The following is a 26,151-nucleotide window of genomic DNA, read 5'->3' as shown; positions in this document are numbered from 1 at the left end:
AACGGCGAATTATAAAACAAATAGCGGGTTTAGAGTATTACACAGTGAACTTCCAGACCCACAGGAACGTGCTCAGGGTCCGAAATGGTCGAGAAATTACAGAGTTACCGTGTGGGGGTCCCCGGGGGGTCCCCGGAACATCCAGACCCCCAGGAACACGCCCAGGGGCCGGGCCGGTTCCGGCGAGCCGCCCCACTTTCGAAACGGTTGAGAAATGACAGAGTTACCGTGTGGGAGTCCCCAGTGTGCGTGTGTTAGGCTGCACAACAGCGCCACTTGGTTGTGAAAACCAACCAAACGCTATTTTCGTGCTCGGACACAGGCAGCCAGCCAGCCAGTCAGGGACCCAGGGACCCAAGGACACACAAAGCTCCGTAATGGAGTGGCTGCACCACTCAGAAACGGCTTGTCCGGAATTATCCTTTAACATCAAGATCATTGCAAACTGACCTTGAACTTGAGGAAAAGACCAGCATTTTATCATTTTATGATGGGCACACAACAAATGAACTCCGTCAGGGTGCGACCTTCTCCTTAATCCCCTTCTCTCTATTGGCTGTCACCGCAGGTCGCCACGCTGTTGCCTTCATGTGATTGGTCGGCTTTAACCGCCGATTGAACTAAGTGATGGATGCGGCCACCAGAGTTTCATAGAATGTTATGTCATAGAATAGAACTTATTACCCCGCTACACACAACCAATCGATAGGCCTAGCCAGCCGTATAGCCTCCATGTACACACTACACACACACAGCGCACACATACACAGTGCTGAATGCTGAACAAAATGTAAGGGGTGTACGAAACCGATATGGGGGGCAGTGTAAACACTTAATTTAGTTGCAACTTGGGATAATGAATGGTGGAGTAAAAAGAACCAAACTGTCTTGAGATCATAGAAAAAAGCGGAGATCCGGGCACACTTAATAGTTAAAAAGGAGGAAAACTTTATTCAACCGACATGTTTCGACCTATACGGTCTTCATGATGTCTTGAGATCATACTTTGCATCTGAATGTAAACACATGCATACTCAACTAGGGACTCTTAGAGCTGAGTCCACTGTGGTGGAGGGTGGCAGTAGTAGGGTACTGTGGGCGACTGTGGCTCAAGAGGTAGAGCAGGTCGTCCAATGATCCATGGGTCGGCGGTTCGAATCCCGGCTCCTCCTGTCTACATGTCGAAGTGTCCTTGGGCAAGACACTGAACCCCAAATTGCTCCCCATGTGCTGGTTGGTACCTTGCATGGCTTCCGCTGCAATCGGTGTATGAATGTGTGAGTGAATGGGTGAATCTATGTAAAGCGCCTTGGATAAAGGTGCTATATAAATGCACCATTTACCATTTAGGGTATGCTGTGGTGCACACTGTGAGGTTTGAGGTGGCCCTAAATCGGTTGTTTTGCTCATGTGGAAACCCCCCCCCCCCCCACACACACACACTTTGTTCTGCTGACGCCTGGGTGCCATCTCATCTCCAGGCCTAGCCGAGCCGAAGAATCCTTTTCCACAATCCACAGCACTTGGCTGTGTTAAACTACAGGCTTTTTCACAACAAACCCAGACGGCTGTCTTCATCTGAACAAACGGCCTTAAAGTGGCTCTACTTATACTGTTGCTTCACTTGCTCGGCTTGTAGCAGATTGGAGATTCTGCTGAGAGCACAGTACCCACCGTCTGTGTTGTCAGGTCTGCTTATTATAAGCAACTTTTGTGTGTGCGTGCGTGCGTGCGTGCGTGCGTGCGTGCGTGCGTGCGTGCGTGCGTGCGTGCGTGCGTGCGTGCAAGCAACCTATGGAACAGCACGGTCTTAGAACACAACTGTGTCATTGTAATGCACTTGCAGTGTGTCTGGGTAAACTATATACAGTATTGATGCTCCGGGGCTCATGAGGCGAGGAAAAGGAATAATTAGTCATTAATATGGATGAGGAAAAGAAAAATCCTTATATGGTATACATTGTCTCCCAACACCTGTGTGCACTGTGTGATGTCTGCAGTGGTGGAAGAAGTGCTATTTCATTCAATTTGTTACTTGAGTCTTCTTCTTTTCCATTCGGCTTTTCCCTTCAGGGGTCGCCACAGTGAATCATCTGCCTCCATCTCACCCTGTCCTCTGCCTCCTCCTCTCTCACACCAACCAACTTCATGTCCTCTTTCACTACAGCCATAAATCTTCTCCTTGGTCTTCCTCTAGGGCCTCCTGTCTGGCAGTACCAACCTCAACATCCTTCTACCGATATACTCACTATCCCTCCTCTGTACGTGTCCAAACCATCTCAGTCTGGCCTCTCTGCCTTTATCTCCAAAACATCTGACTTGCGCTGTCCCTCTCATGTACTCGTTCCTGATCCTATCCATCCTTGTTACTCCCGGAGAGAACCTCAACATTTTAGCCACGTTTAGCTGATCTACAAGCTCACAACGTGTCGTATCACAACGCGTTGTGAGCTTATAGATCGGCTGTTTTCAAATAAATGGGGGTTTACATTGTAAATGCTAAATGTATGCTTTGTAATAATAATGTAAATTTGCTGAGTAGCTACTGTAGTAACTAAAGTTTTCAAATAACTGTAGTGGAGTAAAAAGTACAATAATTGCGGTCCAATGCTGGGGTTTAAGTCGTTAAGTAATGTCCTTGAATAAATTGTTTATAGTTTACCTTCACGTTATCTCTCAAAGGCGGTGGAGGAAACTTCCTGTATGTGAACTCGGCCGCTCAGAGGGAGGGCGACGTTGCCAGGGTGACCACCCGGAGTCCCTTCCCGGCCAGCATCGGCCTGTGTCACCTGAGGTTCTGGTTCTACATGCACGGCTCTGAGGGCATGGGCACTCTGAAGGTAACTGTTCTACATGCACGGCTCTGAGCGCATGGGCACTCTGAAGGTAACACATCATATCGTTGTTGTAGTCGTCGGGCAGAAACCTCCCATCTCCATATTTTAACTTTTTGTGTTTTTATTTATTTAAAATTAACGCCCTACTTCATACATGGGCAACTAGCGGCCCGCGGGCCACATGCGGCCCCCACCTTCACTTAATGCGGCCCTCAGGTTAATATCAGAATACTGTAATATTATTGATTTCAGCTGTTACAATTCCAATCATGCTTCATTACTTCAGTCTGTTATTGTCTCTTTTTGTGTCCAATATATTTGGATTGAGTTTGCAAAGTTAACATAACTATAACTAAATGCATTTGAAATTAAATACAATGGTTATTTTCAGGATTGCAATGCAAAAATGGCAAGAAATAATTCAGGATTTCAATTCAAATAATAGCAAATATAGCTGATCTACAATCTCAAAACGCGTCGCAGTGCAACGCGTTTTTTGAGTGGTGCAACCACTCCAACGAACAGCAATGTCCGTTTGTGTGTGACTATGTGTGTGACCAGTACCAATGAGTACCAAAAGTGGCGCTGTTGTGCCAGAAACGGAGAGAGAGAGAGATAGTGCTGCATGTTGCCTGCTAATGAGAGAAATGAGAGAGAGAGGGGGGGGGGGGGGGGGGGGGATTTGCACCACTCAGTTCACACGGGTGTGATTTTTTAATTATTATTTGAAAAAACATTTGAAAATTGTGAAAATGTGTCGCATCACTCTTTTTTGGCAACATTTTTGGCCGTGCACCACTAGCCTGGCTGTTACCTCCTGACCTAGCTGACACACCCCCAGCCTGCACATTAGCATGATGCCATACAGTTGAATTATTGCAAAATAAAGACATTACAGTATTATAATGTCAATATTGGCAATATAATGTCAATGACGGTGCATTCCTAAATGACACCATAAAACCGCTATTTCCCGTTTTCATGTCACACACCCCCTAGAGGCCGCTGTGCACACAGCTTGGGAACCTCTAATAAATAGTGAGAGACAGCAATGATATTTACCATTTGCCCTCATGCCACAAGCAGTAAACCGATAATTGTTTTACTTTATTTGCACTTATTAAAACGTATTTACTCATCTATATCAGCGGTTCTCAAAGTGAGGTCCGGGGTCCCCCAGCGGACCTCACGAGATGGGTCAAAGAGATGGGTCAAAGAGATGGGTCAAATGCGGAGAACAAATTTCACTGCGGTAACGTGTGTGACAAATCGTACGACTTTGAGTTAACTCAGAGAGTGTACAAATGGACCCAGGCCATAAGGGACCATTATGGTTCCATTTGTACACTCTCAGAGTTGGTGGTCTTTGAAATTTTAAAGTTTGAGAACCACAGGTATTGTAATTGTATAGCCACCATTTGCGGTTCTGGAAACGGTTCCAAATGTGATAGAACCGGTTCCTCAATATTGGATGTGGTTCATCTAGTTCCGGATCCCAAACCGTCCCTTCCATGTCCACCAGGTCTACACGCTCGGACCCAGTGGCACCAGCCTGCTGATGTGGGCGGCCAGCGGCAACCGAGGCAACCAGTGGACCTATGCCAAAGTGATCCTGTCCAATCCGGCGCCCTTCCGAGTGACCTTTGAGGCAGAGGTCGGGGGAGACATGTGGACGGACATCGCCCTGGATGACGTCTCATACACTACAGAGTGTATGGTAGGAGGTACAGTATGCTACGTGGGGGAGTTAGCATGTTCTCCCTGTGTCCCCTGGGCGCCTGATGGAGGGGAAAGGAACTGGTTGGAATAAATAACATGTTCCTTCCACTCGCTACGTCCCGTAAAACTCCCCCCTGTCTGGTGATAAGAAGCGACCTGCTCACTCCTGATGCATTGAAGGAAAGATGAGCAATTGGCAAATGGGTTACAAAAAGGTGGGATAAAAAAAAAGTCCCATTTCAAATAGTGCAAATAGCAGATCGGCAAACCCATAATGCGTCACGCTGCGATGCGCTGTAGATCTGCTATTTTCACTATAGGATTTGTGAAAATGTCCTTAGTAATTTACTTGGGTATATACTTTGTTCACCACTTTAAAAAATAAACGCGCTCATGGGTTGTATTTGACATTCTGCGGGGTTAAATGATCACTCAGGATTTCACACTGTACTGTGTGGGCTGAGGCTCGGGGGTGGTGAGATAATGGAGCCTGCCGATGCTTCCTCTGCCTGCCCCACATGAACCCACTGTGTGTGATGTGTGGGTCAGTGCCCCAGGGGAGCGCCACAGCTCGCAACAGGCCACAAAAGCAATTACTTTTATATTGTGTGTTGTTTACACACTTGCTCTCACACGCGCACACACGCGCACACACACGCACGCATGCACGCACGCACGCACGCGCACACACACACACAGTGTCAAATGCCAGCAAAACAACAACACACAGATGCACGCGCATGCACGGTTGCACGCACAACTCAACCCCACCACCATTCCTGCCTTGCATCCTCCCTCTGAGTCTGCACCTAGCTGACTTGCTTCTTTGACAGACACCTAGCATCCACCTCCCTCCACCTCTCTGACTTGGACAGACACCTAGCATCCACCTCCCTCCACCTCTCTGACTTGGACAGACACCTAGCATCCACCTCCCTCCACCTCTCTGACTTGGACAGACACCTAGCATCCACCTCCCTCCACCTCTCTGACTTGGACAGACACCTAGCATCCACCTCCCTCCACCTCTCTGACTTGCTTCTTGGACAGACACCTAGCATCCACCTCCCTCCACCTCTCTGACTTGCTTCTTGGACAGACACCTAGCATCCACCTCCCTCCACCTCTCTGACTTGCTTCTTGGACAGACACCTAGCATCCACCTCCCTCCACCTCTCTGACTTGCTTCTTTGACAGACACCTAGCATCCACCTCCCTCCACCTCTCTGACTTGCTTCTTGGACAGATACCTAGCATCCACCTCCCTCCACCTCTCTGACTTGCTTCTTGGACAGACACCTAGCATCCACCTCCCTCCACCTCTCTGACTTGCTTCTTGGACAGACACCTATAGCATCCACCTCCCTCCACCTCTCTGACTTGCTTCTTGGACAGACACCTAGCATCCACCTCCCTCCACCTCTCTGACTTGCTTCTTTGACAGACACCTAGCATCCACCTCCCTCCACCTCTCTGACTTGGACAGACACCTAGCATCCACCTCCCTCCACCTCTCTGACTTGCTTCTTTGACAGACACCTAGCATCCACCTCCCTCCACCTCTCTGACTTGGACAGACACCTAGCATCCACCTCCCTCCACCTCTCTGACTTGCTTCTTGGACAGACACCTAGCATCCACCTCCCTCCACCTCTCTGACTTGCTTCTTTGACAGACACCTATAGCATCCACCTCCCTCCACCTCTCTGACTTGCTTCTTTGACAGACACCTAGCATCCACCTCCCTCCACCTCTCTGACTTGCTTCTTGGACAGACACCTAGCATCCACCTCCCTCCACCTCTCTGACTTGCTTCTTGGACAGACACCTAGCATCCACCTCCCTCCACCTCTCTGACTTGCTTCTTGGACAGATACCTAGCATCCACCTCCCTCCACCTCTCTGACTTTCTTCTTTGACAGACACCTAGCATCCAACAACTAGCATCCACCTGGCTCCCTCCACCCTGAACAGAGATCCCTGCCATAATTGCCATGACAGAGGCTCTGTGGAAATATCCATGATATTGGGATGTGTTAATGTTTAATAAATATGTTGTGGAAGTGACAGTGACATGCACCTAAGCTCAAAGCTGCCTAGGACCCCTGTCAGACCCCTGGCAGCTGCTGGAGGAACAAGATAAGAGTGTGAATTCCGACACCCTACGGGGGTAGTAATGTTGCCCACTGCCGGTGAAGAGCAACAACATGTCCCAATGACTGTGTTTAACTATAAAACATTATGCCTGCATTATCTAAGGTGGAGATGTCCAGTGCCTAAAAGGAATGTAAATGATTAATGTGTTAAACCCTAAACTCTCATAAACCAGTTGAGAGTAGAGTGGGGAAATAGACCATTCCCCCAGCCCATGTAATTACCATACCATGGCTACAGTAAACCTCACAGCAGGGTGCTCCGGCCATGTGCTAGCACATGGCAGGTAATACTTCCTGGTTTTAAACCAATAGTAAGGTTGGCTATAAACCAACCACAGGAAGGAGCACCAGCAGCCAATTGAATGTTAGCTGATGTGAACCTGCCCACAGGGCAGGTCTAAGGGGGTTTAAATGGCCTTGCGCCAGTTTCAATAAGTCAGATTCCAAACCAACTACGAAGAATCCAACCTCATGTAACCACATGGACATGATGAACAACAACTCACATTAGACCAATGGTAATTATTGATACATAATGCAAACTATTAATAATCAATGAATAATGTGTTATCCATGTGTTGTAACCTGCCTGTAATTGACAAATGCTATGTGTATCTCTGTCTTATCTGTAACAGGTTTTTTACCTAAACGAAACTAAACGAACCTAACTAACCAACTAGTTAAAACTAACTAAACGTCTAACCTAAACTGGGTTAAAACTAACCCTTAAACCAATCCTAGATAAATAGTTCATGTGTTTAAATGTATGTTTGTTAAACGACAATAAAAGTATAAAAGACACCTGAGTTATATTATTTAGACAGTTTGAGTAAAGACATACTCTATGTGCAGTTGTGGCCTTTCAGTAGGCGTAGCTATGGACCATGATGCTATCATTTTAGCAAGTTAAATCGTGGATAGCTATAATCTGAACAGGCTCTGTTTGTTAATTTACTCGCACGCACGCACGCACGCACGCACGCACGCACGCACGCACGCACGCAAGCACACACACACACACACACACACACACACACACACACACACACACACACACACACACACACACACACACACACACACACACACACACACACACACACTTTCTCTCTCACAGTGCTGCTGGACTACAATAAACGTATTGATGTGGGATTAAACATGTGCACTGTCTTGAGCAGTCTCTGTTTGTGTGTTGGGTAAGGTTTGCATGTATGCGTGAGGCATGAGCGTGCACGAGTGAGTTGTGCACTGTGGATGGAAGTGTATTATCCATAGTACATGCGTATCGTCTTTGTCGGGTGGAAATATAAATTTATATATCCAAAACTGTTACTTTTCAGGATTCAAATTCGAAAGTAGCAAAGGTAACAAGTTCAAACCGAGTCACGTGCCGTGTTTCAAGCCATGCTCCGAGCTTGCCGATCTGCTACTTTGATGCTTTTGTGAGACGCTGTAGTTATAATATGTTCAAAACTTCAAATAGGACATTAATTTAGGCAATAAAAAACACAACAAGGTTTCTGCCGACAGCAACGATATATTACTTGCGCAGCATGTGTACAGTAGTATACAGTAGTACTTAAACAACAATCAGTAATGTAAGATCCCGACATGCTCAGTGCTTCTCTCTATCCCTTTTTCGGACACTTTGACAACGCTTCAGTAGCAGCACGTCAATCACTGGCAATTAAAGGGCAATACCACCCATTTTCAACATTTTACTATGCCATTTATATACCTTTTATTTTAGTTGTTGTGTGGAAATAATTAAAAAGTCCCCCCATTCTGTGTTGCCTAGAACTGGAGGACTAAAATTATAAAGTACATCTTTGTGACATCAAGATGCACTTCATAATGTTACTGATTTTTTTCAGTCCTTCAGTTCTAGGCAACACAGAATGGGGGGACGTTTTTACTATTTCCACACAACAACTCTAAGGTATATTAATGACGTGATGTTGAAAATTAGTGGTATTGTATTGTATTGTAATATGTTGTGTCCAATATCCGAAAATATAAAATGAACTGAACTAAACTGATCCTTTGCATCATGTCCGCCCACAGGCCCTGTGACCCCCCAGCCCCTGACGTGCAGCGCGGACCACTTCCAGTGCGTCTACTCCTTCCAGTGTGTCCCGGAGAGCTGGAGGTGTGACGGCGAGAGTGACTGCGCCGACCACTCGGACGAGGCCCAGTGTCCCAGCGCGGTGCCCGGCACCGTGCCGCCCCAGGGCCACTGCCACTCAGACCAGTACCAGTGTTCAGACTACCGCTGCCTCCCCTCCGTGCTGCGCTGTGACGGCGTCCCCGACTGCCCCGACGGGGAGGATGAATATGCCTGCCGTGAGTTCTCGACTCACATTTACTGCCGGAGTTAAAAGCATCGTCTTTAACCTTGCCAGCGATTCAGTGCGTTTTCACTAACTCATCAACTAAATCATAGAATATTATACTTCACAACGATCCACCCCTCGGTCGCTTTGAAAGACGCAGTAGAGTCTTGTAGAGTCGGAGGGGGAAAGACATGTGATAATACATTTCATAGTTGAATGTAGCTTGTTTTCGTCCAAAACCACCAGAAAGCAGAGAAAACAGTGTTTTTTTTTATATAAATCTTTTAGCATTATCTTAGACCAGCTGAAAAATGTTGTGATCAACCCCCCCCCCCCCCGAAGGACCACTGGGAGTCCCCAAACTCCACTTTGAGAACCATGAACTGGTCTAGCTGCTGTAAACAAAGCATTCGCTGCACACAAGAATGCTGAATTTCTTCCTCTTTTGTTTCTCAATTTGCAATGAGGAAGCAATCTGCCTTCTTGTGGAATCAGATTTCATTTATTGCTCCTATTCATATCCTGTAACCGAGACGAATTCAGAGCTGGCATGGGGCTGCATGGATTGAATGGATTGGTGTAGCTTCCACCCTGTACCCCCTGTGGAGAGCGAGCGTTCCGCCCTAGCAAAATGAATAAATTCTGTATTTGCGTATGGCTTGATGAAAGGTCAAAGTATGGGTTTTCGTCAGCAGTCAGCACTACCATTTGCTTTTAAATAATGCGTTGCGGATGACTTATGGACATAATGCGGGAGGTGGACGCTTGTCAGTCCGACATTCATCCGCATGTCGGACTAGCGTCTGCTCCCGTGCTTGTGGTTATGGTTAGGTTAGGAGATGAGGTGGGTTGTCATTTGTCGGACCAATGACTTCTCTGATCTACGTACTGCACCCCATAATGCATGTACAATTGATTTAAAAAATATATTTTACTGTGTTTTTTGTTTAGACTGATTCTAGGTTTACCTGTGCTCCTAGATTACCATTTTATGCATTTGATATCACCTCGTGTTTACCTGGCTTACTGTAAATTGCTCTGGCTACTCACACCATTCTCTGTTTCTCTCCTTGTTTCTCCTCCTCACGTTTCCTCTGCATCAGCGCTGCTCCAGTGTGCGCTGGGAGAACTGGTGTGTGAGAGTACATCTAGCTGTGTTCCACTTCAGTGGCGCTGTGATCGCTCTGCTGACTGCCTCCCCTTCCGCACAGACGAGTCTAGCTGCGATGGTAACATGTTCTCATGTACTCTACTGTACCTACCTACCGCTGTTTGCTTCATGGCATGTGCTCCGTTTACTCCGTCTACTCACCTTGACAGAATGTCCCATTTCGCAAGTTTCCAAGTGTATACAATCTTTTGAAAATATACAAAGTATGAAAAAAATCATTAACATTGTGAATCACATCTTGATGATGTTTCACCATGTTAATGATTTTTTTCAGATCTCCAGTTCTAGGAAACACAGAATGGGGGGACTTTTTTTAAATTATTTCCACACAACAGCTCTAAGGTAGTAAAATGTTGAAAATGAGTGGAATGCCCCTTTAAGTTATTAAAGTGGTCATGTGGTCATGTGGCTCAAATTGCCCCAGGTAAGGGGTAAGTTGATCCACATGATATTTTAATGTTTCTAGTTTACAGATAATGTATTAACTTATCGAACATAATTTAATAACACTTTTCCCTTTAGGAAATAGTCTTATTTATTTGTTTATTTATTATTTAAACAATATAAAGTCAATTAAATAAAGTTTGTTATTCAGAACCTTTTAATATTTATTTACAATTGTTAATACAATTTTGCAAACTTATCTTAAACGAGTAGTATGTACAGTACATCCAAATTAAAGGTCATAGGGCATAATAAATTAAAGTAAAAGTACAATATTTGCCTCTGAGATAGTAAAAAGTATAGAAAATTGGAAATACTCCAGTAAAGTAAAAGTAGGCCTACCTCAAAATTGCATGTGGTCCTAACCAGAAATGATTTAGTTAACATTGCACTGTATTGGCCTGGGCCGTGGCTCAGCGGTCCAGGCACCTTGGCTGGTAATCCAGTCTGGCAGTGTGCCGTGGGTTCGACTCCCGATCCAGACGGCCTTTACTGCATGTCACCCCCCCATCTCTCTCCCCATTTCCTGTCAGCCTACTGTCTGTCTCTCCATAAAAAATATAAAATAAAGGCGAAAGCCACAAAAAAACTATAAAAAAAAAAATATTGCACTGTATCTAAAAGATTGCTGTAACCTCTCCCTTGACATCTCTTGAAAAGACAAATGTTTCAGCTTTGTAATTATTCCTGGTGTGCAGGCAGGACCTGCACAATAATCCTTTAAAAATGAGATGAAAGCTTAACACATGCTTTAAGCTGTTACTTCAGGCGTGTCCAAATTATAGCGGGGCAAGCCTGTGACTAAATTACATTTTGAACACATTGATTGCCATGGGTATAGAGGGTATGCGCGTGACATAATCATCATCATACCTTGGAAGTTATGCAGGAACACCTACTGAGTGGCAAAACTACTTTCTGGCCGTGACAGCCCATACATCCAAACAGAAAGGTCCTGATTGCATTAAATGATGTTAAACGACGTTAAACTCACTTTGCCACTCAATTTACCACACACTTTATACATGCACATACCCTCTATTATTACATGGCTTGGTTGAATGCTTGATTCTGATTGGTCAATCGCTGAATTCAGCGGTGAGTTATGTGTTGATAATGACCACTCCGCTCTATAACAGACCTCTGCCTAATCAAACCCTCTGAGCACCAGCTGCGCGGCTTGTGCCCTGCTTGATTTACTGCTGTTTCCAACATGACAGCCATGTAAACACCCACACACACACACACACACACACACACACACACACACACACACTAGTGACACACAATGTAATTTACAGCTAATCATTGCTCTCAAAAAACTCCCTGTCGGTGAATTATCTCCCGACAATGACCACCTAGCCAGATATTATCCCTTACTTAATTCATTAACTCTTCCGAATGAATGAATGTATTTTTCTAAATCTGATTACATGGAGGCGGACGGAGACGGAGTTTTCACTTCCGGTTAATTTCCGGTTGTATCCGTCTACTAGCAACCTAGTATCATTCATACGTTGGCGAAGAGCGCCCGCGTAATCACTGAAAACACGTCCATGGCAGTCAAGTGTTGGATTAGGTATGACATAATTATGTGTTAATTAAGTGTTAAAGGAGAATTCCATACTAAAAGGCTTTCTTACCTTTCTTTGTAGTTGTTACATCCCCACCAAAGAGGTCCAGGTGTTATTTTGTGCAAAAGCTCCTTATTGGCTATTTCCCCTACCATAAGCCCTCAGTGAATTGCATTGAATTGAATGGGGCTATGGGGTGTTGTGCTAATTCGCTTATTTCCATCGCTCAAAATTATTATTTTTGTGTATATATCCTCTCTTCATAATGTAAATAATATCCCAAGCGGCACACTTTACTACTTATTTCGATGGAAATAAGCAAATTAGCACAAAAAAGCCTTCTAGCATGGAATTCTCCTTTAAGACAGAATGGCTCGGTAGACACCAGCTTGTTTCTTGACTCTGTTGTATGACGCTTAGCAAAATGCCCCCTGTCTGCCCATGCAGTGACAAGATGTGTGGCTAGTATGACTTCAAAGCACACATAGGTGCTTACGTAGGTCACTATGCTGACAGAAATGCTACACTCTTAAAACCACACTTTTCCTGCCTCTTTTGAATGACTGAGGAGCATTTGATTTTACAGCTCGCCCTCATGGAGGTTGCAAGAGTTTTATAGTGATTCTGATCATTGCATCAGTGATGGAAGAAGTAGGCCTACTCACATGTTTTACTAAAGTAACATTATCAATACTGCAATGTATCATACTACAACTCCTTATACTGTATACGTCAAAACGTAACAGTAGGCATTGTGCAGAATGTCCCATTTCACAAGTTGATGCATTGTGAGATTGTACTGTAGATCTGCTATTTTCAAATGGCCAAAATATATGGCTAAAGTGGTTAGCGTGTTTTGTAAAAATAATCAAAATCTACAAAGTAACTACCGGTAGTAACTAAAGTAGTAAAACCTTCCTCTGAGATGTAGTGGTGTAGAAGTAAAAGTATTGAAATTTGTAAATACTGAAGAAAGTAAAAAAACTTTAGCACAGTACTTGAGTACATGTACTTAGTTACTTTACACCACTGGTTTTCATGCTTATATATTAAACAAACAGGCAACCCAGTCGAGATAAATCGAGACAACCCAGGTAAACGGAGATCATGATAATGGGCGAGTAGTAGTCTGAATCTGAATCTGCACTCTTAAAACCAAGCAACCGAGAAAGCAGAACAAAAGTGTCAAAAGTGAAATAAAATAAAACTTAATGGACCCAAATTTTACTGAGCACATTCTTTCAGGCATAAGGAGGATGTCTACACAAAGTCTTATGGGCAAGCCACACGAAGAATTATATTTAGAACAATGAACGATAACGTCCTGTAAACATGTTGAACGTGACGCACTGTCAACGTTTCTATTGTTCATCAGATTGCTCTGAAAGTGATGCCAACTACTTGCCCTTGGGCTCTGCCATCCGCTTGAGTTTTCTTTTCTTTTTTTTAAATGTTTCTTTGTGGCTTTTGCCTTTTATTTTATATTTTTTTATGGAGGGACAGACAGTAGGCTGACAGGAAATGGGGAGAGAGATGGGGGGAAGACATGCAGTAAAGGCCGTCGGGATCGGGAGTTGAACCCGCGGCACACTGCCAGACTGGACTACCAGCCAAGGTGCCTGGACCATTGAGCCATGGCCCAGGCCCGCTTGAGTTTTCTAAACAATATATTTGTCCTTATCGTCTATTGTCATTCCTGTTGTGGAACAACCCCTTATTGTGCAATCGCAAGTAACAGCCTGGATTTTGTATGAGGTTTTCATTTCATGTATTATTAGTTTTGCATTATACACCTCTGTGTGGATTTGTGGAACATTATCCTTTTCCTCTGACTGTTGTGTGAGTTCCATTTCCTTCCTTGGAGAACACAGGAAAAAAATGAAAAACATATTCATGAGTTTATGTACAGTGCTTGCTGACGGTATAGTTATCCAAACAAAGTGCGTGAGATGTTGCAAAGCGTTTTTGCCACAATGCGGTATTATTTCCCTGCCTATGATGATGCTTCACAGACACAGAGGTGCCACTCCACTGCCTCGTGGCTCTGTCGTCCTCTCCACTCGTCTCATGGGTGAGGAGTGATGGACAGCTTGTGCCCATCCAGGAGGGAGAGGAGAGGCCCAGACAGGGAAGGTGGAAATGAAATGGCTCGGCTTCATTGCTTCCTCGTCTGACGGGGTGCTTCGGAGTGTCTCTCTCCTTCAGTCTGGAGTGTCACTTTTGACGCCTCGGCAGATGTAAAATTGCGTCCGTGCTAGATGTAAAAAAACCCACATTTTCCTTTGATGTCTTCACAGAGTGTCCTCCGTCATACTGCCTGGATCGCGGCTCATGCAGCGTCGGGAGACACGGGCCTGTTTGCACGTGAGTCGCAAGTATACACAGCACAAACACGCACCTGGCTAGCGCACGTGCCGACACGCGTGTGTCAATGTCTATGCCAACAACATGGCATAGACATGCAGCACACGCGTCGCACACACGTACACACATGCAAGCACGCACACATGTACGCACATGTACAATAATTCCTTTATTTTTGTCTCAACATTTATTAAATACATTATTATTAGGGCCCACATATTTTTCAGTTGCTTTTGATACTCGAAATAACATGTGCATGTCAGTGCATGGCTTCAAACAAGTTTACATTACAGAATGTAAACAACAGAAAACTATAAACACGGACACATTCACAGAGACATACACACGCACGCATGCACGTACGCATGCCGTCGCACGCACGCACGCACATACACACACACACGCACAGCATTCATACTGAAAACATGCAGGAACAAAGACGAATGCTCTGTCTCTTCTCTCCACCCATCCTCTCTTTCTCTCTCTTTCGTTTTGAATTAAAACATGGAAATCCCATCAGTTCTGTTTCTTTCCCTGGAGAAGACACGCTTCACGGACCATGGGGGGAACGTCAGCTTATCCCCCTCTCCTCTCCTCTCCTCTCCTCTCCACAGCATAAAAACGGGGCAGCTCTTCCTTCGTTTATCCACCCTGCACACACACACACACACACACACACACACACACACACACACACACACACACACACACACACACACACACACACCCGTGCAGCGCTGGAGGCTGCATGTCAATATTTAAGTGCTGCTCCCACTCTCAACGGTCTCTGGCTGGAGACCACAAAGCCCCGAACATTAGATTAAGCTCAGCCCATTGCAAACGGAGGCTCATGTTCTGCGGCTGGCATGGCCATTGTACGCATGCAGAGAGAGGTCTCGACTCTCCCTCCCTTCCCCAAACGGCGTGGACAGAATCATTGACATCATTGACTCGCTGGTTTTCCACAGTTGCCATAAATTGCAGTGCAGTTCAGAATGTCTGATTATGATCATATTCCATTATAAATGTTAGCCAATTTTAAACCTCCTCGATTCGTAAAACGGACCTGAGTTGGAACTGTACCGCTTTTTCCATCTACACCAAATACGCTGTGAGCTTGTACATTACATTACATTACATTACAGTCATTTAGCAGACGCTTTTATCCAAAGCGACTTACAATAAGTGTATTCAACATAGGTAGGGAACAAAAACTACTAATCACCAGAAGTCTTTAGTGCATTTTCTGCAAAAACAAGCAACCAAGAGTATACCTAGCGCTAAGGTAAAAGTGCAATATATCAGCTACCTATTTCCTTAACCGGATGAGACAAAATAGCTAAATCAAATGAGCATGAGCTAAAACAATTAAGTGTATCGACTAAACAAGATCCAATAAACAATACAACAATAGAAAACAGATCTGCTATATCAGACTGCTGGGGTTCAAGTGGTTAAAGCTGCAATCCATAGCTTTACTTAGTGAATAAAAGGTAGAGTAATGTTAGTATGATATAATTTACACAACTATGGTGGTTGCAGTTGGTCTCCCTGCCCTTTTATACAGATATACAGATCCTGTAGTTGTGTAAGACCACTACTGGTTGACATATTGCATGAAACTCAAAGGGAACTATCTTGCCTTCCCCAAACAAGCTCTCTGATGTTAGCTCAGTAGAAATGTTGGTGCTCGTGGGAATCCTGAATAGGACATGTAAGTTGCAACTGAAAATATGATACTTGTGTGGATGCATCTGCTAATGTCATCATGGGCTTGTGAGGATTTAACATCTCTGTCTCACTATCTACATTACATGTGTGTCTTTGTTTTTTTGAGGATGCTCTTCAAAGCCACCTGACAAACTGCATTAATACGCAGCACTGCTGCATCTACACAGCCCTTTCCCACACTCCCATTTAAAGTGTCATGTTCAAATGAAAAGCTTCTCATTATGGGAACCATAGAGCGTGGAAAACATTGCAAAAATATTCTTTCCCATAAACTGTCAAACTCCAGGGGGCATGATATTTCCCTGCAGAAATATTTTCTTTCTTCCGCTATCATTCTCTCATTCAGTATACTCCTCTTTGATATTCCCTCCTCTATTAGTTTCCAGCAGCATTCCCCACCACTGCTCCCCTCATTATGTAACCGTGGTCTTTACCACTGTGCGTGCGTGCGTGCGTGCGTGCGTGCGTGCGTGCGTGCGTGCGTGCGTGCGTGCGTGCGTGTTGTGGCATGCTGCTCCTGTGGCAGCTCCGGTGATGATAGCTAGCTGTAGTGGAGCATGAAAGGCCATTGGTGGACGTACAGTATGTGCGACGTGAAAGTGCGGTCTAGCCAACACCAAATCGCTGCCCTCTCCACACTCTCCTATCTAACATCAGGGTCTTGAGCTTATAGCTATACAGTAGTAGCCGCAGTGCATCTACGTAGATGGTGCGCTTCTTGCCTTTCCTGGCTGTGAGAGTGTCCATTTGCTTGCCACCATAGACTGTAAAAAAGAATGAACAAATTGACAAGGTAGGTGATGGTGACAGGGCTTTCTCAGTTGCAGCACACCCTCCCTTTGGAACTCACTCCCCGGCTCACATACCACCCTCAAAACCCACCTCTTGAGACTTGCATTAACCACGTAATTCAAATTGCCCTTTTGCCTTTTAATTGTAATGATTTTGTTTCATTAGTTGTCTCCACCAGGCCGGGCATGGGGAGAGAGTATGTTTTGCACTCCGTCCGTGTGTGTGTGTGTGTGTGTGTGTGTGTGTGTGTGTGTGTCCTTCCTTCCGTCCTTCCGTCCGTCCGTTATCAGCTAATCTCCGGCACCGTTGGCCCGATCCATGCCAAACTTTGCACACACACTCCCTGGATGCCAACGACGAACCTCTGCCCCAAATATTCCTCAACGGCCTGTGATAGCGCCACCATGAGGCCGATTTAGGCAAAACACATTTCTGTAGATAACTCGTAAACATTTTATCCATACATCACACAATTCGGTATACACTATCTCCATAGTCATGTGATCAACACAGATCTGCACAATTTCCCATCTTCCATCCTGTTTGGCTAAGATTCGCTTCCAAAGATCACATGATTGGTCCGTTTCGAACAAAATGCCACAAATCACAAACACAGTGTCCAATTTCCATGAAATTATACACGCACATTTCCACTAGGCCGAGGACGACATGCCACTATTTCTTTCCCAAATCAGCCTCACGGTGGCGCTATAACAGGCCAATTCCTGTTTTTACCTATAACTGCATCGACAACTTATGTATGTGCACTCCCTAGAGGCCATGGAAAACATTTTCCCTGCATCCCTCCACATCTGCCGGTTATAGCGCCACCATGAGGCCGATTTCTGCAAAACCCATTGTTTATGTAGTTGCACAGATTTCATCCAAATCTCACGCAAATCGGTACACATGATCTCTGTAGTCATGTGATCAAGACGAGCCTGTTGGATTTCTCAGATTCTACACTGATTAGCTAAGATTGCCTTCCAAAGTTTTCAGGAGTAGCCCGTTTTGTACAAAATGCTGCACATGTCTTGCTCATCCAGAATTCTATCCTCAGAGATGCTATGAGTGATCTGGCTCTGCATTTCCTCAACAAATTGAAGACAATATTGTTGCAAGAAACAAACAAACAAAAAAACTTTTATATTACTCCTAAACATTTTGCCAAACATCACACACACTCCTATCCTCCTGGTGGAGACCTGTGCCCAGAAGGGCACTTTTTCTAGTTTGTTATCCTTTTAACTAGTTATTTTCTTAATTAATTATTTTTTGATTGTTTTGTAAAGCGACTGAGTACTTGCTATAGGTCCAGTATAGAGAGACAGGACACAGGGAGGGAGAGTTGGGGAAGTCCGCCAGACCAGGGAATCAAACCGTGGACTGGCTGTCAGTGTTAGGCATCTAGTCTATGTGGTACATGCCTAACCACACCCCTAGTTTTGAGGGGCGCTAGCTATGTCCAGATTTTGGTGTGTGTGTGCACAAACTTTGTCCTACACAAACATTAAAATGCCATTGACAATGAATGGACAATTGTGAGTGTTTGTGTAAACACAAACATTGCGTAACACAAACGTTGATGACGAAGGCGAGGACACAAATTGTGATTGGCCGGAATGAGATGATGTATGATGAGGTACGATGATAAGTGTGATTTTTGTCTCCACCAGCCGAAGGCATGGGGAAAGTATGTTTTGCACTCCGTCCGTCCGTCCGTGTGTCCGTCCGTCCCTCCGTCTGTTACCAGCTAATCTCCGGCACCGTTAACCTGGTCGATGCCAAACTTTGCACACACACTCCCTGGATGCCAACGATGAACCTCTGCCCAACTTTTCCAGAACGGCCTGTTATAGCGCCACCATGAGGCAGCTTTTCACCTTTTTTACCAAGGACAAACCTTTGACCTGCATTTTTCACATCTGCCTTTTATTTGTAAAACACATATTTTGATATTACACCTCCAGATTATGTCCAAAAATCCCGCAAATCGTTACACACCCCGGCTGGGTCACCTGAGTGAGGGGTATGATGTTCGAGAGACCCGAAACCCTGATGACCTTGGGATACATCACTGACGATACGTCCAAGGTGCATCCATGCGATGTTTTCTTTAGTTCTGTTATGTCCTAAACTGTTGTGCAGTGAAGTGGTTGCTGTTCACGAGGAAGATTAACCTTCAAAATCTAGTACCATCCTACCTAACACCCAAAGCTTATACTCCAGTTAGATCACAAATAGATAAAACAGTAAAAGTAGGTGGCAGAACCTTCTCCTATCGAGCCCCTTGTCTCTGGAATCATCTCCGCATCCACAGTCTAGCTCAGTCAACGTATGCCACAAAAAACTTGTTTTATATACATTGCAGTACTATGATTTTATTATGTCTTATTAATGCTTGTTTTACACAAAACAAGTCAATACATTTTTACTTGACTTTAGGCAGAGCGAGGGACGATCCCCACATGGCCACACTATCTGTACATCGACCCCTGAATCGATTTACGACTCCTCTTCCAGTGTGCGTGCGTGCGTACGTGCGTGCGTGCGTGCGTGTGTTTCTCGTTCCCTCCTTTCTCTCGCATGTTGGTCAGAAATCAGGCTGATATTGAACAGATGTGCGTTTGGAACAGAGTGAGGCTCCCTGGCTCAGCTGGTGGGAGTGGGACTTATTCTCACAGAGATGGAGCCTTTCAGGGGGCGCCAAGAAATTGCTTGAATGAATTAATGGATCCTTTTCGCCAGTCCATCCTTATCTGAGATTGTCTGTCTGTCTGTCTGTCTGTCTGTCTGTCTGTCTGTCTGTCTGTCTGTCTGTCTGTCTGTCTGTCTGTCTGTGGTGTTTAAAGACCCACTTTTGAAGCTTACCGGTCTCCAAACATTAAAATACAGTTTTACAACTACAAGTGGGTCAGTTGATATTCTGCATTACCCAAATTCTGGAGGATCAAAACCATGCATAATTCATAGGATATGGAATACTAAATGAAGGACAATGGAGCAAAGTAGAACGTACTGTGAAGCTCCTTCGGGGACGTCTTTTGGTGGAGAAACATAATTGTATATTGAACAGAGATGACTTTCTTTCTGAGGTTTTAAACCACACCATGGGATACTGTATGTGGACAGGGACTCAGACTGAAATATGATTCATCCGGTGGATTAGCCTGACATGACCAGACTAACCCATTTTGACCTGAGATCAGATTCTAAAAATGTCTTCTACATCCTGACAGTTTTCTGAAAAAGCTATGTTTCTATGTCAGTCGTTCTTCGATTTTTCAAAAATAGCAGACCTACAAGCTCGTAGCGCGCCACTCGGTGGCCCGCTATGAGCTTGTAGATCTGCTATTTTTCAATAGCTAAAGCATAACATAATGCTAACACCAAAAGGGGTTCCCACCCAAAATGGGCTAATATCAGTGCGTATATATTAGTCTGGAAGCTGCATTTCCAAGGGGCGGATTCCAAAAAATGAATGACTGGTGATAAACTCGCCGCGTATTTGCATACTGGTTCTGGATTGGTGCCTCACAACTTCGGGGGCAGCAAAATCCAATCACAACCGAGTGGGGCCAGACTAATCTGCCGAGGGGTCTTTTCAGATCAGATCAGATTCGTCTGGTTTCCAGGCTACAGTTCGATGGCTGGTTGGTACGTTATAATCTGGGAATCCATTTGGTTGTTTTTGCCTGGGCACCGCCCCTCTGTGTTTATTCCTACTAACAACAATGGGCAGTGATGCTGTCTTGAGAGATTAGGTATTGTATTGCCTTGTGTAGCATAATCCCCTGTAACTAAACTCACATTCATCTCTTTCCCAGACTGCAGCCTGTTTGCGTGCGTGCGTGCGTGCGTGCGTGCGTGCGTGCGTGCGTGCGTGCGTGCGTGCGTGTGCGCGTGCGTGCGCGTGTGCGCGTGTGTCTATCTCATCACATTTGTCTCTCTCCAGGTGTCATTCAGGATGGACTGGCAACCGTTGTCACGTGAGGGAGAAGCCCTCTCTCGCTACCACGCTGGCACCCCAACCAGAAGACAGACAGCTAGGTAATAAAGACAAGTGCCCTTTCTTGCACTATAAACCTGTCCTCGTGGAATTATTTAGCGTACAGTGCTGTATGTGTGCACCCTGCCAATGTCTTTGCAGTTCCACTACTCAGTTTTTTCTTGAATAAAAGTTACAATATCGTAAAAGTAAAACAAAAAAATATACAGGATAAATACAGGATAAAAATCCTGTATTCAAAGGTTTACTCAGTTTTGAACCAGGTTTTAGAACCGATTCATTTTCATTGGAAACACATGTACTGGTTCAATATTAGACAGGGGAAAAAAACTGTTTCAACCCCGGTTTACTCACTACTGTGAAATGACAAAAGTATTGGCTCAAAATGTAATTTAAGTACTCTTTTTATTTTTATAATTATTTCAGAATATGTGAAATTATTTCAGAAATAGATCTACAACGCATTGTGAGCTTGGCCTTGTAGGTCAGCTATTTTTGAAGAATAGGGGGTCTTGTGTTAATAGTCCATACAAGTCCAATAAGTCTGCAAAGTAATTAGTAACTATTAACTAAAGCTGTCATATAATTATAGTGGAGTAAAAAAGTACAATGTTTGCGTATGAGATGTAGTGGAGCAGTATTACTAGTACTTTAAATTATCAGAAAAATATGCAAATAAAGTAAAAGTAAAAGGTTCTACTGTCCCACAGGGCTCTGTAACAGTGTGTTATTGTGGGGAAAGCTTCCACTGAAAATTGTCGATTTTCAGCTAAAGCTTTTCCCACAATACGGATGCTGGGGTGGGGTTTAAGGGGTTAAGCAAGCACCGTACTTGAGTAAATACTTAAATGCTTTCCACCACTGAGGCCCCTTTTTCCACCGGGGCTGAACCGGTTCCGTTCCCTTTTCCCGCCTAATTAGGAACCAAATTAATTGGTTCAGACCCCTGGAAGTTGGTTGGGCTATAGTGTATACTATTACTTCTATAGTGTATAGTTTACTTCTTCTTGCCCTGAAGTGGGAACCAAAGTGGGCATGTCAGATGTCACTCTTCAGGTTGGAAGATGCAGATGTGATATAAACCATCATAAAAAATCACACCCGTGTGAAGTAAGTGGTGGAACTCCGTGTGGGGGTCCTCGGGGCCAGTACTGTACTGTACTGTACTGGCACACCCGAAATCACCATATATACAGTTATGTGCGTGTGTTTGTGTGTGTGTTAGGTTGCGCAGGTGGGGAAAAACAACCATGCTGTTTTCGTGCTCAGGCGCACCCAGCCAGCCAGCCAGCCACCCACCCACCCACACACATAGTCACTTAAGGAAGTGGTTGCACCACTTAAAAATAAAGAACAGAGCCAGTTCTAGAACCAAAGTTCTTTTGGTGGAAACGGGACCTGAGTGCCACATCCGTGGGGTCTAACCGTGTGTGCCTCTTGTCCAGATGCAGTGTATGTGGGGATAGCCATCAGTTTGACCATGCTGATCGTTGGTGTCGCCATCTGGGTTCTGTTCTTGTACACCAAAAAACACTTACTGTAAGTTTCATTTTGATGATGATGAAAAATTATATGTCAGGTGTTGTGATCATAATAATTAACACTGCAGTGATGATGATGATGATGATAATAGTGATGATTATCTCGTCAGTACTGATGATTTAAAGGAGTAATTCACCCAAAACATTTGTTAATTTATGTCAATTACACACCCTGTGAAGACTTGAATTCATGGAGATTTTATAAATGTTGCGTGTGTGTGTGTGTGTGTGTGTGTGTGCGTGCATGTACACATACAAAATTATGGCTTCACAGAAAGTCTGATCCGATGGACTACGGGGTGATGGATGAGTCAGGTTTTGACTGCAGTAAAGAGGTCAGTTCCAGTAAACCCGCCGTTGCATCAATCTCCACAGCCCGACCGTTCAGACACCGTGCGTTTTAATATTCTCCACCGTACCAAATCTCATTAGGCTAGCATTCAACACAGATATATTGTTCAAATAACTCTTAACAGCAGTACAGGTATTAGAGGTCAAATGGGTCAGGGATTTTTTTTCACAGAGCCTTTCGGCTACATAAGCGCTTGTATTTAATATTATTGATTTTCTTGCCCATGGGGCGTGTTAGCCACGAGCGTCTATTTATATTGCGAATCTGTGTGTGTGTGTGTGTGTGTGTGTGTGTGTGTGTGTGTGTGTGTGTGTGTGTGTGTGTGTGTGTGTGTGTGTGTGTGTGTGTGTGTGTGTGTGTGTGTGTGTGTGTGTGTGTGTGTGTGTGTGTGTGTGTGTGTGTGTGTGTGTGTGCACGCATGCATTATCTTGTGCTGGGAGTGGGAGAGACAGCAAATTAGTGAGTATACTGTAGGTGCTCAGCAGGATAGGAGTCATCCTGTACAGCATTAAAAAAAGAAACATAAGACACATTTATATTGATGTTGAGTCGAGAGCCAGTGCAGTCATGTCAAACATGTTTGTGCAGAATTGTCAAGATTGTCGAAATATTTAAAACTGTCCAAATGTAACATTCAAATATTGCACTATAAATGCACACACAGAAATATCCTCGGTGTAAAAACTAAATTAATTTCACCGTCATTCTGTACATATATATGTAAAAACTAAATTAATTTCACCGTCATTCTGTACATATATGTTATGTAAAAACTAAATTAATTTCACCGTCATTCTGTACATGTAAGGTGACTAAAACCAGCCCTTAAGGTTGGAGGTGTAATTATGGAGTCAACGTAGTGGTAATCTTCACATTTAATCATGTTTCCGTTTCGTGCATGTCAGTAAGACCACATTCGTCATACAGTATATACTGTATAGCCTGCAGGACCGGGTCACTCACCGACTCTTTTGGTTTTCTCCGCCTTCCCCCCCCCCCCCCCCCCCAGCTCCCATCGCTGGATGTTAGGCCCAGCACTTGCCCTCGTGTTAACCCCCGCGGGAGTGATGGTCCTGGGCTCTCCATCAGTGTCTACCCCTGGAGGAGGGAAGTGGAGGTACGGTACAGTCCCCCCTCAGCCTTGCGACCTCAACGCTAATTATTTGTCCAGATGTCAGTGATGTGTGATATATCTTTGTGTGTGTGTGTGTGTGTGTGTGTGTGTGTGTGTGTGTGTGTGTGTGTGTGTGTGTGTGTGTGTGTGTGTGTGTGTGTGTGTGTGTGTGTGTGTGTGTGTGTGTGTGTGTGTGTGTGTGTGTGTGTGTGTGTGTGTGTGTGTGTGTGTGTGTGTGTGTGTGTGTGTGTGTGTGTGTGTGTGTGTGTCCTTCTACACCAGGGCCCTGGCTGGAGGGGTGCCAAGTTGTCCTTCGCCAACCCTTTGTATCGACACTCCCCTAACGCTAAAGGCCCCAACAGCACAGAAGCTTAAAAACAATGGAGTCACTCAACATGCGCTGCTGCAGTAAACCTGGGTCAGGCGGCGGCACTTGCAATTACTTTTGCAGGCTTATTTTAGTCCACTCAGTTGTTGGTTGGAAAGGTTTTACGATAGAGCTAGGCTTTGCAGATCTGAGATTTCCCCGTTTCCGTATCGTCGCGGCTGTGTGTAAACCTTGTCCTAAACTGTTCCTCAGACACAGTGAAGTTATTATTTACGACAAAAAAATAGCAGATCTACAAGCTCACAATTTGTTGCATCGCAACGTGTTGTGAGCTTGTAGATCGGCATTTTTTTTGCTGAACTATGGAGATACAAGGTTTCTGCCTGACAACAACGATAAGTTGGAAAACAACATTCATTCATGAATTCCACTGAGGCTAAGGTGCCCAGAAGAATACCAACTTTCTCAATAACCTGCGGTCGCAATAATCCATTTTAATTTTCACAAGTGCAAATATAACCGGTTTGTGCTGCTGGTTTATTTGCACTTTGTGAAAATTAAAATGCTTTAAGTGTTTTTGGCTGCTGTCTGTGTGGGCGGGATGCTTTGTCATTTTGCATTCTCCTCGCCGAACAAAGGGGGCCATTAATGTCACAGTTAAACTGTAGTTATGCCGTTGTAAATTTTTGTTGCAGGCCTTTTCAGCCGGCGTCTCATTAGAAAGGTCGTTTATCGGTGCGCTTTGATGCCACTTTCACACGGGTGATTTACAAGAACACACAGCACTGCTAGGACATGTATAGGCTACTACTGGACAGCTTTTAAAGACTGCATACGTCGTTAATGTTCTGTTCCATCAGAATTTGCTCAATGATTTCAGATTTAACCCATACAAATGTCTTCTAAATCCACACAGTTTTCTGGATGTTAATCAGTGTTTCGAACACTTTTTCATCAAGGACCCCCAAAATATGTATTTGTCTGCTGACCCCCATCTCAAAATATTTTGTTCCAGGGACTCTCTGGCGTTTAGTACTCAAAAATGTGTACACTCTCTGAGTTACAGACCCATAAGGGTCCATTTGGTGGTTCCAAACTATCATTTAGCTGGGGACCCCCTGGACTCCTGGGGTTCCCGGACCCCACTTTGAGAACCACTGCCAACACACTAAATATCATTTAGGACATTCTTGTCAAAGCAAGGTGACATCATTGCATTTTAAAACGGGCATTAGCTTGAAAAGTCTACCTAGAAATATTCCCTGCCTGGAGAAAAGATTGGTTGAGGAACGAAATTCAAACAACTTTAAACACATAGTGATCATGTTAAAGCAGTGCTATGGAACTTTTCTCTTTCTACCCCGGATTTGAACCGTGAAATGTGCTGAAATGTTTACCATTGAGCAAATGGTGCCAGCCCACCTGTTCAGGGCACTGACATGTCTATTTGCTAATAAAATGATACAGATAAGAAACACCATTGTGTGTGATATGTACTTTATCTAGAGTGCTGAGGCTTGGACAGCTGCAGGATATTGTCAGGCTTAGTAATAGGGAGGAACAGGAACAAATGATTTATTAATAAGGCAGTACTAGTACTGTACAAAGCTTAGGGATCGGTGAGGCAGGCATCAGGTGCCTCACCGATCCCTATTTTGACAGCAAATTTTTAGTAAAACCACTGTC

The 26,151-nt window shown here is 44.5% G+C and overlaps 1 protein-coding gene across 1 annotated transcript in view; it reads left to right on the top strand.

Annotated features, from left to right (window-relative positions):
* The window catches only part of malrd1 (MAM and LDL receptor class A domain containing 1), a gene marked incomplete at its 5' end in the record, with an annotated part of 98,334 nt that extends 72,775 nt beyond the window's left edge, over nt 1–25,559 (top strand). Inside the window, 10 exons of the mRNA XM_079489308.1 lie at nt 2,683–2,840; nt 4,360–4,561; nt 8,777–9,055; nt 10,149–10,274; nt 14,532–14,598; nt 21,077–21,171; nt 22,576–22,669; nt 22,946–23,006; nt 24,033–24,140; nt 24,420–25,559. Of these exons, the coding sequence (XP_079345434.1) occupies nt 2,683–2,840; nt 4,360–4,561; nt 8,777–9,055; nt 10,149–10,274; nt 14,532–14,598; nt 21,077–21,171; nt 22,576–22,669; nt 22,946–23,006; nt 24,033–24,140; nt 24,420–24,512 (1,283 nt within the window). The 3' untranslated portion in view covers nt 24,513–25,559. The remainder of the gene's footprint in view (nt 1–2,682; nt 2,841–4,359; nt 4,562–8,776; nt 9,056–10,148; nt 10,275–14,531; nt 14,599–21,076; nt 21,172–22,575; nt 22,670–22,945; nt 23,007–24,032; nt 24,141–24,419) is intronic.
* Nucleotides 25,560–26,151: the final 592 nt, after the last annotated feature.

This window comes from Electrona antarctica, assembly GCF_951216825.1.
Source record: "Electrona antarctica genome assembly, chromosome: 20".
Lineage (NCBI taxonomy): Eukaryota > Metazoa > Chordata > Actinopteri > Myctophiformes > Myctophidae > Electrona > Electrona antarctica.
This window is presented reverse-complemented; position numbering and strand designations above follow the sequence as displayed.